The sequence below is a fragment of the Grus americana genome, chromosome 5 (assembly GCF_028858705.1).
Source record: "Grus americana isolate bGruAme1 chromosome 5, bGruAme1.mat, whole genome shotgun sequence".
NCBI classification, from domain to species: Eukaryota; Metazoa; Chordata; class Aves; order Gruiformes; family Gruidae; genus Grus; species Grus americana.
This window is the reverse complement of record NC_072856.1, coordinates 17,171,715-17,184,697: the sequence shown is the minus strand read 5'-3', so window position 1 is coordinate 17,184,697 and position 12,983 is coordinate 17,171,715. Positions and strand designations below refer to the sequence as shown.

General features: G+C 50.6%; 2 protein-coding genes across 7 annotated transcripts in view; one reads left to right on the top strand and one right to left on the bottom strand.

Moving 5' to 3' along the window:
* SLC22A18 (solute carrier family 22 member 18) overlaps positions 1-11,531 on the top strand; it is a 92,833-nt gene extending 81,302 nt beyond the window's left edge. For 5 of the 6 annotated variants that reach the window (XM_054828090.1, XM_054828094.1, XM_054828093.1 and 2 more), the window contains one exon: positions 1,084-1,341. In XM_054828090.1, the coding sequence (XP_054684065.1) occupies positions 1,084-1,271 (188 nt within the window). In that variant the 3' untranslated portion in view covers positions 1,272-1,341. Of the gene's footprint in view, positions 1-1,083; positions 1,342-10,761 lie in introns of those variants that run through there. The other variant, XM_054828095.1, reaches the window with a different exon arrangement.
* Positions 2,802-4,386, bottom strand: PHLDA2 (pleckstrin homology like domain family A member 2). The gene is made up of 2 exons (XM_054828097.1): positions 3,795-4,386; positions 2,802-3,242 (listed from the first exon to the last, which is right to left on the bottom strand). The coding sequence occupies exon 1, from the start codon at positions 4,225-4,227 to the stop codon at positions 3,829-3,831; it is 399 nt and encodes a 132-aa protein (XP_054684072.1). The 5' UTR covers positions 4,228-4,386; the 3' UTR covers positions 2,802-3,242; positions 3,795-3,828.
* Positions 11,532-12,983: the final 1,452 nt, after the last annotated feature.

Below are 12,983 nucleotides of genomic sequence, written 5' to 3'. Positions count from 1 at the left end.
GCCCAAATAATCATACTGATGTTAAAAAAAAAAAATAAATTGCAAATATCATTTCAGAGCAGGGCACGAGTTTCTTGCATATGCTGCCAGCTTGCCCTTCCTCCCAGCGTTGGGAGGAATTATTTTCTCACCAGCTGGGTATTTTCTGCTCCCCCTGAGCATGATAGCTGTCCTGCATGAAGACCGCAGGGCAAAGAGCATGCTGGGTGCATGGGGGGCTATCTTTGTGTCCCGTGGTTCGTCTGGCTGGCTGTCTGCATGTGGGGGAAAAAAAAAAGAAAAAAAAAAAAAAAACACCTGCCTTTTTGCCAAACTGGAGGTGCTTCCCCGACTGCCAGGTTTATGTTAACAATGCAAATGGGAGAGCTGCTGGAGGGGGAACCGGCCCAGCCGGGTGAAGGGCTCGCATTTCCATCCAAATTGAAATATCCGTTCTTTTTGCAAGGGGGTGGGAGAGTATCTCAAGGGGATTCAGTCTTTATCTGTGGTTTTATTTATTTATTCTTAAAGACCTAGTTAGACCTAAGCCTCTTGCTCCTGCCAAGCCCTCAAGAGCTGTTCCTGTGTCCCACACTGGAGAATAAATGGCAATAGTAGCTTGGGTGCAACAGAACCCTCTCAGCTAATTATGATATTGGAAGAATCTGTGTGATTTGCTTGGAAGTCTCTAACACAACCCTTGAAATTACGTCTCCATGCTTAATCCCATACAGTAGTTACCAGCCCTGCCGGGTGCGATATTCAAAAGCATCTTCTGGGGCCAAAGGCATCCTTGGACCCTGGCAAAGGCAGCAGTGAGCACCAGCTTGCCTTTTGGGCAGCATTACGGTCATCTGGACCGCTCAGTAAAGAGCTGAGTTGGCTCGTGGTGGAAACTAGTCCCCATGCCTCCAGGAGTCCTTAGCCTTAACAAACCCTAATTGGACCTCTATAAATTAATGCAAGAGATTATTTGAAGTGATTTGCCTCTACTGCAGGGGAATGCCATCAGGGACGAAGGGGATCCCACACGCCCTACTCCGCTTTTCCATCCCAAGACTTGCCCTCATCCTGACATCTGCATGTCTCTGCCGTCTCTCCTAGGTACCATGCTCGGGATATGCGCCTCAGTGCAGCCCTTGACCCGGACGGTGGGCCCAACCATTGGTGGAGTTTTATACAAACAATTTGGAGTTTCCTCCTTTGGCTATTTACAGTTAATTGTCAATATAGGTTTGTTTGTTTACCTCTTAAAGAGTGAAATCCCACTGAGAGAGCTGAAAAGCCAATAATTCAGTTGCAAGAAAGTAACCCCCTTACTTTTTCCATAAAGATGTTCTTGAGGTTTTTTTTAATCCATAAACGTGGAATAAAACTGTTTGAACAACTCCTTGCCTTTCATCAACATTTGCATCTAGAATAAGGGACAGATAGGTTTGCAAAGGCCTTGGAGCCATGCTGGGGCAGCTGCAGGACCCTGGGAGGTATTGGGTTCCCCTCGCCCGCAGCGGTGGCTGTCATTGCAGGCAATAGCTCCAGATCCTCAGCTGTTGTCAGTCAGCATTCCCGCTTGGATTCACCAGAACTAAGGGGATTAGGAGCCAGTGCCTCTGCTCTGGTTTGGCCTTTTATTTCACCCCCTCTGCAATGGTACTAGGGAGAATCGGGGTTAAACACATCTGCTTCTGAGTGTCATTTTGCTGCATTAAGTGCACCTCTAACCTTCTTGTGCTAAAGGGGATCGAGACCAAAGGTTTGCTACATCCGCAGCTCAATCATGTGCAACCCTGCCTCTGCCCGAGCCTGGCAGGTAGCAGCATAACTGCCGGCAGCGTGCAAGGAGGATGCAAAGCCCCAGTGGAGCACATTGCAGGGCCAGAGTCTCCCTGCTGCTTCCAGAAACAGGGGCCAACCCTCCTTCCAGGCTTTTTTTTTTCCTCATACTGAGTCTCTCCTGCTCTTACTACAGGCATTTACATACTTTGCAACTTCCTCTAGTACAAAGTCTCCTGCAAGAACTGCACTGATATTGGAGGGAGAAATTACCTCATTGAAATTACTGAGTTTGGAGCATTAGTACAGGGTACTTTGCTAAGCTCAGTCCTGACTGCTAGAACTGAGTCATGTGCTACAGCATTGCTCTCAAGGAAACCCAGGTTAGTTAGTGATAATTGTGTCTCACAGGATCAAACTTCAATAGTTTTATCCAAAAAAATAGCTGGCTTTTTTTCCTCCAAGCTTCTTAGTCCAGGTGCTATCAGAAAAAGACCATCTGTGTTCTTCCCAGTTATCCTGTAGAAGTTTAACTTGCTCTAGAGACTGCAGAGATGGAGGAAGAAGAAAGAACAAGGAGTTCAGCTTGCTTTGTTGCAAAGCTGAGGAATCCCATGGAGCATCAGCGCTGTGTTATTCTGAAATCAAGAATCCAGTTTTCTGCCTTAGCACAGCACTACGCTACAGGGCCAGAGGAAGGACACCGGGCATTAGCAGGCAGCAGCGTTTTAGTGTCATAGGGAGCTCTTGCGCCTTCTGTAGCCACCATTACTCAGTTATACATGGAAAGCACTTCAAAAGCAGCACTTTTACCCATATATATGGTGGTAGGCTTTTCTGTTTCTACCACTGACCAGAACTGGACCTCAACACACTTTCCCTCCCTGGTCAGAAGACACAGTCAAACACAAATGGGTTATCTGGGCTTTCTACACCTCCCACCGCCCAGTCCAGGGCACCAAAAAGCTGAGTTTACCCACTGTTTTTAAGCCACTATACCACTGCCTACACCAGAAACATGCGGCAACAAAAGTTACTGCAGCCCAGAGTATAGTAATAAAAAGTGAACATTTCAAGTAATTTATTTGGAATGGACATATTAATGCAAAAGCAATATTAAGACCAGTAACTGCTGAAAGACATTCATCAAAATAAATACAAATATAGATAGTACAAATAATTTAAATTGTGTTTAAAACACCACCAGTCAGTGTTGAATCTTCCTTGCATCTCATAAATAGAAGATAATCGTTTGCAAAGCTGTGCCACTCAAAACACGTGGCCGCCGCTTCACAAGAAGTCCTTTACGAAAGTCTTTGGTTTTTCTTTAAATGCATCTCAGGCAAAGCTCAGGGCTCTTTGCTCAGCAGCCTCAACGGGCTTGGAGAAAACCAAGCTGCTTCCAGCTCTCTTCTTTGCTTTCCTTCATTGGTACCCTGTCCCATTTCAGTCCAAGACACTTGATCTTGTTTATCATCCAGTGGTATGCTCTAAAGGCAGCAAGAGAAAGCAAGTTAGTTAAACGAACAGGAGAGTGGGGCAGAAAAAAAAGGGGGCTTTAAGGGGAGAGTAAGCCTTCAGCCTTTATTTTTGCAGATATTTTATTTTTAGCAAAGCATATAAGAAAAGCACTGCCAAGTGCCATTTCTTATTTCCTCCCTAAGAGCCGCAATTCTCAGCGCCCCGCATAAGCCCGACTCCAAGAATTCCCAGTGCCACATCAGGAAAGGGGGAGCAAGCCCCAAAACTCCTGCGCTGAAGCAGCTGGGCAGCAGACCCCGGCTTCAGGGTGCGGCCGGGCACCCTCGCAGGCCGGCAGCGAGGCAGAGAGGTGGCGGCGGTGGGGGCCGGGGGCGTCTCTCCGGTAAAAAAAGAGGGTGAGAGGTGCAGGGAGGGAGCCCTTGCCGCCCGTCACCATCTGATTTCAAAAAGCAATAATTAAAATAATTATAAATAATAATTTAAAATAAGAATAATTTTTAAAAACCCAGCCCAATTAAAAGCCCAGGCAGGAACGCGTTAGGGGCCGCAGAGGGGCTCACCTGGGGCCGGACCGGCCGGGGCGGGGGCGGCGGCTCAGGGCGCCCGGGCCAGCCGCCGCTCCTGGGTGCCCGCCGCCTGCTCCATCTCCTGGCGGCTCTTGAAGTCCTGGATGGCCCGCTTGTTCTGGAAGTCGATGAGGGCCATGGTGATGGAGGCGTTCCAGCAGCTCTGGTCCGGGCACCGAAAGTCAATCTCCTTGCGGTCCTTGGTGACGATGGTGAAGTAGATGTACTTGCCCGTGCGCTCCACGCAGTCCACCTTGAGGATGGAGCCGAAGCCCAGCTCCTTGCCCTTGGCCCGCTTGTGCCCGTCGGGGAAGAGGCTGAGGCTGTCCTTGGTCAGCACCACCAGCTTCTTCTTCCACAGCTGGAAAAGGCTGTCGCTCCGCTTCTCCAGCTCGCCCTCGCGGATCACCTCGGCTTGCATCTTCATCCTCCCTCCTCGGCGGCTCCGGCGGCGGCTCCGGCGGCGGCTCCGCTGCGGCTCTGCTTGCGGCCCCGGCTCCGGCTCGGCGGCGATGACCGAGCCTCGCCGCGACGGGAACAATTTATTGCAATGAATCAGCGCCGGGCGCCTTCCGGTGCCTCCCCCGGGGAGCCCAGCCCGCCGCCCCCTCGCCGCCCCGCCTCCCGCCCGCCCCCCCCGGGCCGCGCTCCCCGCCCGCTGCCGCCCGTAGGCGCTGGGCTGCGGGGTTGGGGGGGGGGGGGTCGGCGCGGGGGGGGGGGGGGGGGTCCGCCGGGAGCATAGAGGAGGGTGCTGGGTGCTGTCCCGCCGCGGCGGGCGGGCTGGCTGCGGGGAGGTGGGTGCCTCCCCGAGGGCTGCCGCCGTGGGCAGGGGGACAGCGACCACACCGTGAAGCGACCTCAATTCCGCCCCCCACCCCCCCGCCACCCGTGTGTTTCTTCTGCCCAGCAGGGATAGCCCCTCTCGGTGAGGATGGGGCTGCTGTGACCTGCTGCACCCCCATCTTGCCCCTCTGAGCACTCCTTGCCGCATCTCAGGTCCGCTCTTGGATACCCCATGCTCCCAAAGCCACGTCCCTGTGGTCCTGGGTCAGGGAATCTCTGCCATGTTGGGTCTGCCCTGGCACCATCTCCACTTGGCACAGAGGGGCCTGAGCCCCACCTGTGGCAGGCCACTGCCATCTCCTACGGGCACCCCGTGGGAATCTGCTTTGGGCCCTAACCCCTGGTTGCCCCAGGAGGCTCAGCTGGGACCTGGCCAAGCCCACCTGCTTCATCTGAGGCCCTGCGTCCAGCTGGCTCTGCACCATCACCATCAGCCCTTCCTGCATCCTTTCCTCAGGGTACCCCACCTCTCCAGTTTTGCATTAGCACTGGTCCCCCTTATCTTTTTTGTAGTCCTCTGCAATCACCGGATTTATCACATTTTCTTCCCCCAGCCCACTCCCTCCTCCCAGGGAAGGCACCACAGTTCGTTGTAGTCTGGTCAATGCCCAGCACCACGGGCAAATCAGTAAAGATTGTGGCAGCTGGAGGTGGTATTTAAGAAGCACGTGCAAGCCTGCAGTCAGTCCTCTTGTACACCATTCATTTTGTCACCCTTTTACAATAGTTGACACAAGGCCGATCCAACTTCCTAGCCTTTGCCTTGATGCTGCAGCCGAGGGCAGGGCTGCACTTAATGAACTTATTCATGCTGTTTCCAAAGCAGTATTTGCGTAGCTACGTACTTTGCGCAGCATCACCCTTTGGACTTTGAGCCCTGTTGCCCTCCATCATTTTTCTTGAATGACCGACACCTCTATAGGTGTTTGCAAGCCAAACCCCAGAGGTGAGTTTACAAAGCGAGGCCTGGCCCCTTTGAAGAGCTTGGCGGCGTGCCCAGGGACTTTGGCAGGGTCAGAAGCCCATTCCCGGGAACAAATTAGAGCTACAGCCAAACCCTTTTCCGCTGCAAATCACTCATCAGCTGGAGTATATGGCCACACTTTGATAATTCAAGGCAGCGTGCACATCTGTGGGGAGGGCCAGAACAAAGGTGGGGTCTGTGCGATGTTCTCAGGGTTGATGAATGAGCCAGGAATGGTTTGGCTGAGCTTCTCGGGGTGCGCTGGGCTGGGGACTGCTCTGGGAAGATCATGCTGGCCATCGCCGCTCGTGGAGTGGGGGAGCAGCCACGGACCATTCATGTAGCTGTGCCCTGGTGTGTGAAGAGTTGCAGGCTTTTCCCTGAAAGCCAACACAACAGCTCACTTTTTAGTGTAATGTAGTTTGTTTCAGTGAGGGGTACAGCCCAGATATTGACTTACCATTAGGATGCACATCTACATTTTTCTGAACAAATGCTGGTCTGCTCTGTAAAAGAGCAAGTTCCTGCCCAAAAGGCCCCATAAGAGTGAGGGAGCTGGAGCCAGCCAAGAGCAGAGCTGGATCTTAAGCAGAAATCATTATGTTTTTAATTGAGCTCTGAAATACAACAGGGAATGGTCTTTGTGCACGGGAAATGGGACACCACTTCAAAAAGAGCAAAAAAACAAGGCAGCAAGTCAGAAGCACACAAGGAACATCTGGAGGAAGGCTCCCGGTGTGGAAAGGCTGCAGGACTTGGCATGTTTGTGCACACCTTGCTTCAAAAGGTCCAGTAAAAAAAAAAAAACCCACCCAAAACTGAATTTGCTTTTAAATGAAACTCACATCTGTGGATGCGGGGTCAGCAGCCTGCTTTGGTCTCTGTCTTTCCGCTTTTGCTTTCATCTGAGTGATTTTTCTTAGACATTTATCTATCATTTTGAAAAATTCAAAGCCTCACCCAGCTGTCACACCAGTCAACTTGTCTTAGCACTGGCCAAATTAGAAAAAAAAGCTAGAAAAATAAAATATTATTAGGAAAAAAAAGTGAAGAAGTTGCTCACAGTATAGAAAAAGGCAGGTTCTTGCAGAACTGGGACCCTAGTTTCCAATGTATGTCCATTGTAAGAGCTCTCTACTTTTTCATGTAGTATGGGCTCGTTAAGTAGACAGTCACATAAAAGGAAAGTCCAGTGCATTAAAATACCAGCATTTTAGGTCTCTGGCATTGTCACCATGCAAAAATTCCATAAAATAGGTTTTAAAGCATATTTACCTTTACTGAGACAGACAGGAAAGCAAAGGTGACTCTAACTGAACCCAAAGTGGGCAGCAAAGTGTAATCACGGGAAATGTCCTAGAGGAACACGTCTCAGGAAAGAACGGAGAGCTTCAAGGAGCTCAGAGCAATCTGACATGGGAAGCATGTAGCAATTGCTTGCAAGGAAGAAGCGCAGCCCTAATCCTAGTGTATACCGTGGTAGCTGGTCACTATTGCTGCAAGTGTATAGCACTAACTTTGCTTGGGAAAAAAAAAAAAAATTGCCTTATTTTTTAAATAATAAGGGCTAATAACTTAGGTGATGAGCTGACAGGGTGAAGGAGTTGACAGTAGAATGCTAATTTCACCTCCAGTGTTTGGGGAGAGGGGTAAGAGATGCAATGCAGCCCTGCACTGCACCTTGGCACTGAAGCTTGGGACAAGCATGGGACAAGTGTCACGGGGCACTTTGAGTATGTGTAGATAGTGGGTGGCTTTGATAATTAAGGGCCGCAACTCAGCTTTAGCTGATAGGAGCTCTGGGTGATTGCAGTTCAGATGACTGCTGCTGTCTTTGTGGAAGCTGGGGCTGGGAGAAACCTGTTGCTGCCTTTAGTTTGGGTTTAGTTTAGTTTGGTTTGTTCATGTTCCCAAATTCAGCAGCAAGAGCAAGAGAAGAGGTTTTTTTTTTTCTTGCAACGCAGCACATCGCCAAGCCTGTTCCTCGGCAGTATGTGAGCTGCCAAATACAACTACAGTGGCTGCCATTAAAAAAGGTCGTCAGGCACCAGCCCTTCATTACCCCCCATTTACAAGAAATCTGCAGAAATTAGAGAATTTAGGAATTTGTCTCTCTTCTTAGAAACGGTGAAAAATTACCACGGTGGGGAGTGTTAGCCAGGGGGAGGTGAAGGGAAATGCACTGATGTTCATTCACTGGAGCCTCATCATACGTGGCCATCTCCCTCTTCCCGCGCTCACCAGGGATGCTGGTACCACCCTCTGCTTCGCTCCAAAGACATTTCTGTTCTAGTAAGGGCATTTTTAAAAGCCTATGTGGCAATTTGGCACAAAAGTGTGGCTTCAGCCCTCTCCCAGGTGAAGGGAATAGCATTGGGTCACTCTGGGGGGGGTGCTTGTACACGCATATGTGTCTGTGTGTGTGTGTGTTGTGTACAGGGATTTTTTTTGATGGGTGTGGGATGGGGTGGCCACACTCAGCCTCGATGGAAGGGCTGGCCAGGCTGGGTCGCTGGCTCTGCCACGGCACATGTCCCTTAAGTGAGCACCTGCTCCAGAGAAGGAATTTGATCATCATTTCAGAGTCTGAGGCGTTATGTACCCTGCTGCTGGCAACATGAGTCATGGTAACACAGCACAGCAGCCATGCAGGCGCTGCCAGGAGGAGCCTGTGGTCTGAGGTCAAGGCTGAGGATGGTTAGGGCTCACACTGAGGAAAAATGAAGAAAAAAAAAAAAAAAAAAGGTGGGGTTTTGGCTATTTACCTCCTCTGCGGTTCTCCCCTCGTGCCCATCAGCAGGACCTGTCAGCTTTCCGGTGGGATTTAGCAATGCATTTAGCCTGCCAAGGTCTCCGGCTGGCCCTGACATCGCGTGTCCCTCCCAAGAGATGCAGGAGCTCATGCTGCAGCTATCAGACATTACAGGGTACTGGCGTTCCCGCTGCCATCCTGTTTTTATTCGCTTAGTCGCTCTGTAATCCCAGAGACGTGCATCTCCTCTCTGAGGGGTCTGTACCTGGAGAAGGACCCCTGATTTCACTGGTGTTATGCCGTTGTCTCAGCAGCAGAGGAAAGTGGAGACTCAAGGCCATATAACTTATTTTATTTTAATGATTTAAACATGACATCTGTAGGGAAAAAAGCTGGTTTACAGGACTGACATTGCAATCCTGCCAGCTGAAGTCAATTAGTAACAGAGAAACATATGCTCTTGCTTTGTAAGTTGTTGCCCTCCGAGTTTGTATTAGGGCATAGCTGTATCCACAGGCACGTATAGCTAGAGCTCAGTATAGTGACCACTGGGTCTCCTAGGAAACTCGTACTCAAAAAACCCCTAAATAGCTGTAAGCAAAGGGTGTGGGTTGCTACTGCAGAAGGGTTGTGACAAGCAGCTTTTTTTTCATGCCTTTCACATTTTTTTCCATTTTTTCACATTTTCATATGCCTTAAAATGTGTTGGGTTTTTTTGGGTTTTTTTTTTTTTTTAATTAGACTAGTCCGGAATATCTCTGGGAAGTTTTTTGTTATAGTTCCTTATTATTCTCCTCCTTCAGAAATGCTCTGGGACAAACTGGTGCCATTGGGTGCCCCCAAACCCCCACTGGTCAGGTAGTGGGTGCCGGTCCCTCTGCAGGCAGGACCTCCTGGAGGGATGTGGAGCCCATCGGGGGCAGCTGCCCAACACGGAGACACCCTGTGAGGGGGCTCAGTCTCACTTTGGGGGTGTTCAGGTCTTTCCATGAGCACAGAGGGAGCTGAGGTACTTCACTCCAAGATGGCCAAGTTCAGGTGAAGTTCTTCTCTTAGGGGAAGCTCACTTAGAAAGGTCTCAGCCAGGGAGACGAAGGCCACCAAGGCTGTTTGTTTAATGATTACAGAAAATGAAACACAGCAAGGCTGGAGCTTTTGGGTTAATTTAAACAAGGGCAGCAGCGGAAGCATCTTTGCTCAATCTGTGAGAATTTTTTTCTTACCGTACACAAGCCATGCATTAATCAGCAATATCACGTAGCCCCGCTTGCTCAATTTACTAATATTTATCTGACTAAGACTCCTCTTTTCCTAAGCAGCTTGAAATGTCTCATCCCACTGACTCAGTGTGTTACCATTACATGTTGTAAACTGCTGCAGACAGTCATGGAGCAGGCGTGAGGGGCTGGGGAAAAAAGACGTCATTTCCAGTAAGTTGGTCCTTGGCTGTGCTCTGAAGGAGAGAGCCAAATAAGGGTGGGTATGTGCCAACTCAAACCTGCTCGGGGGGACTTCAGGGTCTTAACTTCAATACTGGGATTAAAAATTGGAGGGGGAGGGTGTGTTTGCTGCAAGGTCCATGTGAGGCTGGGCACAGCTTGGATCCATGCTTGGAGGTGCCCGGAAGCATCCTCACACAGGCAAGGAGGGTGTTGACCCAACAGGCTGGGTTTGGTCCAGGCCTGCTCTCTAAACGGCGGCAGACCTGGATTTAGCCTGTTCTCACCATCGTCTTCATGAAGCGGCTTGCTGAGCATCACAGGGGGATCCACCAATAGCTTAAGACTTATGTCAGTGGGGAGGAGAGCGCCCCATCGCGTGGCTGCCCTGGGACCCATGGTGATTCAGTACTTCCCCTTTAATAAAGACTTCTGCCTGAGAGCATGGGAAGACCAGCAGCTTGCCAAGCGCTGCCCTGAACTATGCAGTTATTTACTGGCCCCTTTGAAGGCCATGAACATTTTTTAATGTCTAATGAGATGGTTTAGGCTATGGCTCACAATTTTAAAATGCCAGACCATTCCCCCTCCAAAGCGTTTGATTTCCCAAACCAAGTCTGTGCAAGATAAATATTTGGGATGTCTTTCTTTTGCAGCAGTGGTAATAAATGTCTGCGACCTCAGCCCCGATTGATGCTGATACGTTCTTTGCGTATGAAGTCTCCAGTGATTACAGCTCATGCCATTCAGCCTGACACTGCCTGTCTGCTACCAGCCAGCCTTATATTACCCTGGTGTGCTACAGCAATAACATTTACCAGAGATTATGAAGGGCCAGGCCTTGTAGTAACACGCTGACACCACACGCCGAACTGAAAGTCACCACTCCGCATAACCTGCCCTGCTGAAAGCTGCAGAGATGTGTAAAGTGGCCGTTAACCATCTTTTCCCATTTTTATCTAGGTGTGGACACTCCGGCAGGTCCAGCGCTGACAAGCGCGTATGAGCGGGATGTCCTGCATCACGTCTGAGTGCATCACGGGGCTGCGCTGCCTGGCATCAGCGTGACACATGACCCGAGTGTCCCATCCCAGCTGTCCCGCTGGCGGATGATTGAGCTCCCTGCTTGGCACATCCTCCTGGCCCCGCTTTCCGCTTTTCGTCTTTTTTTTTAAACTAACAGTGTATAAACTTTAAGAGTAAACACTGAAAGACATCTCAGGATCACCTAACCACAACATCAGCAAACTCGAGGGAGTTTGGGGGGGGAAGATGAGGTCGTGGTACTGTCCAGATTTGGGACGTTTCCTGTCTCCAGACAGGCTGGAGAGCCATCACAAACAAAACCCTCCAGCACATCATTCCCAGCAGTGGCCAGGGCCGGGCTGCAGGGAGGGGCTGGAGGGGGAAGAGCATCCTTTCCCTCCTGGGCAGCCAGCGTGCGTGGGAGGACAGGCGGTAGCGCTGATGTTGTGTTCATATCATCCTGCGGCCACCAATTTTTCTTTCTGAAGCCGGGACACTGCATTGTGGCAGGTGTGAAGGGAAGTGGGTTTTGATGCCAGCTGTCCTCTCCCAAGGCTTTCCACCTCCTTGCTAATGTTCCTGCTGCCATGACCTTCACCTGCTGCGATTTTGCTGCTGCTCCCCCTAAAACCACACCTGCGGCCAGCTCTCCGCCCGTGCAGCCAGCAGGAGCTGAGGATGCCAAGTTGCCTCACTGGCAATGCCCAGGAAGGCTGGAGGGAAATGGGTGCCTGATATGATGGATTAAAAAGAAATGATAATAATGTTCTCCAAGCTTCAGCTTCAGGTGCTTCAATGAAATCCAAAAACCATGGAAGAGAAAAAAATTTCCTAAAACCATGGGATAAAAAAGAGAAGGGGAATCAGCAATGTGTATTTTTTCAGTTTTCACTGACTTTCCCAAATCTAATCTGTTGCTCATTTATTTCCTCTCTCCAACCACCAAATAAAAGGGAATGGGGTGAGTTCAACAGTCCTGAGCCGTAGAATTTGGTGCGTATAAACTCCAGGTGCCGCCCCATTTGGACCTATCCTTTGCCTTTCAGGTCTTATGGCAGGGGATAACGGCAGCCCGCTTGCTCCGCGGTGCTCAAGCTAATATTTGCTGATGGGGCTAACATCCAAAAGCCAAACTTTCTTTTTTCCTGCCGATTACTCAGACGGCCTCATGTTCGAACACCCAGCCCCACCTTGGTAAATATTTGCAATAAGTAGCTCAGGGCATGTCCCAGTTCCCAATGTCCTGGGGCCAAGCCCAGCTGTCCCACTGTAACTTGGGCTGAGGGCTGGGGCTGGGGAAAGCAGAGAGCATCAATGACGCCGTTATTCTCCTCCTGACGGTCCCCGATGAACCAGGAGGTGGGAAAGGGAAATCCTAAGTCATAAAAAGTTGAGAATTTTTTTTTTTTTCCCACTCTGTTAAAGAAACCACTGTTTGGTGGCAGGGAGAAATGGGTTTGCAGAACCCTCTGCGTGTTTTGTGCAGAGAGCAGAAGCCAGCACTTTTGGAGATGGGCACGAGCCTGGTGGCCCGGTGGCCCGGTGGCCCGGTGGCCCAGGGGCAGCCTGTGCCAGTGCTGCTGGAGGTAACTGCAGCCTTTATGAGTGGAAACAAAAGATGAAGCAAGAAAGTTTGTGATAAAGCAGGGAGGCAGTTAAGGAGAGGAAATGAGGGCGTTCAGCACATAACCTTGGCCAGGCTCTGCTCCCCAGGGACGAGCCAGGAATAAATTTTCCTGGAACCAGGGCAGCCAGCACCCACGCTAAAGTCCCTGCGTGATGGGGGGGGAGGGGAGGGACAGCCGTGGCACACACAGGGGATCAGATGGGACAGAGGTGTATCGCCAGGCCGAGGGCCTCCCCCTGCTTTAGTCGAGTTGGTTTCCTCGGGAAGGTGGCACCCACACTGTCCCCCTCGCGTGCCCTCCGTCAGCTCAGTGGGGCTCCAGCCCACTGCCTGGTACAGCTGCGGAGGGCAAAGTTATTTTCATTGAGCTGAAAACACAGAAACCTTCCTAATGCTGTGTAATAGCTTAAAACACAGAAAACCCCTTACTGTGGTGTAATCGCTGAGTGCTTGCTGGGCCAAGTGTCATAAAAGCTTAGCTATTAACCACAAATTCCTGGTTTCCTTTAGAAGAGGGTTCCCTTCTGTGAGC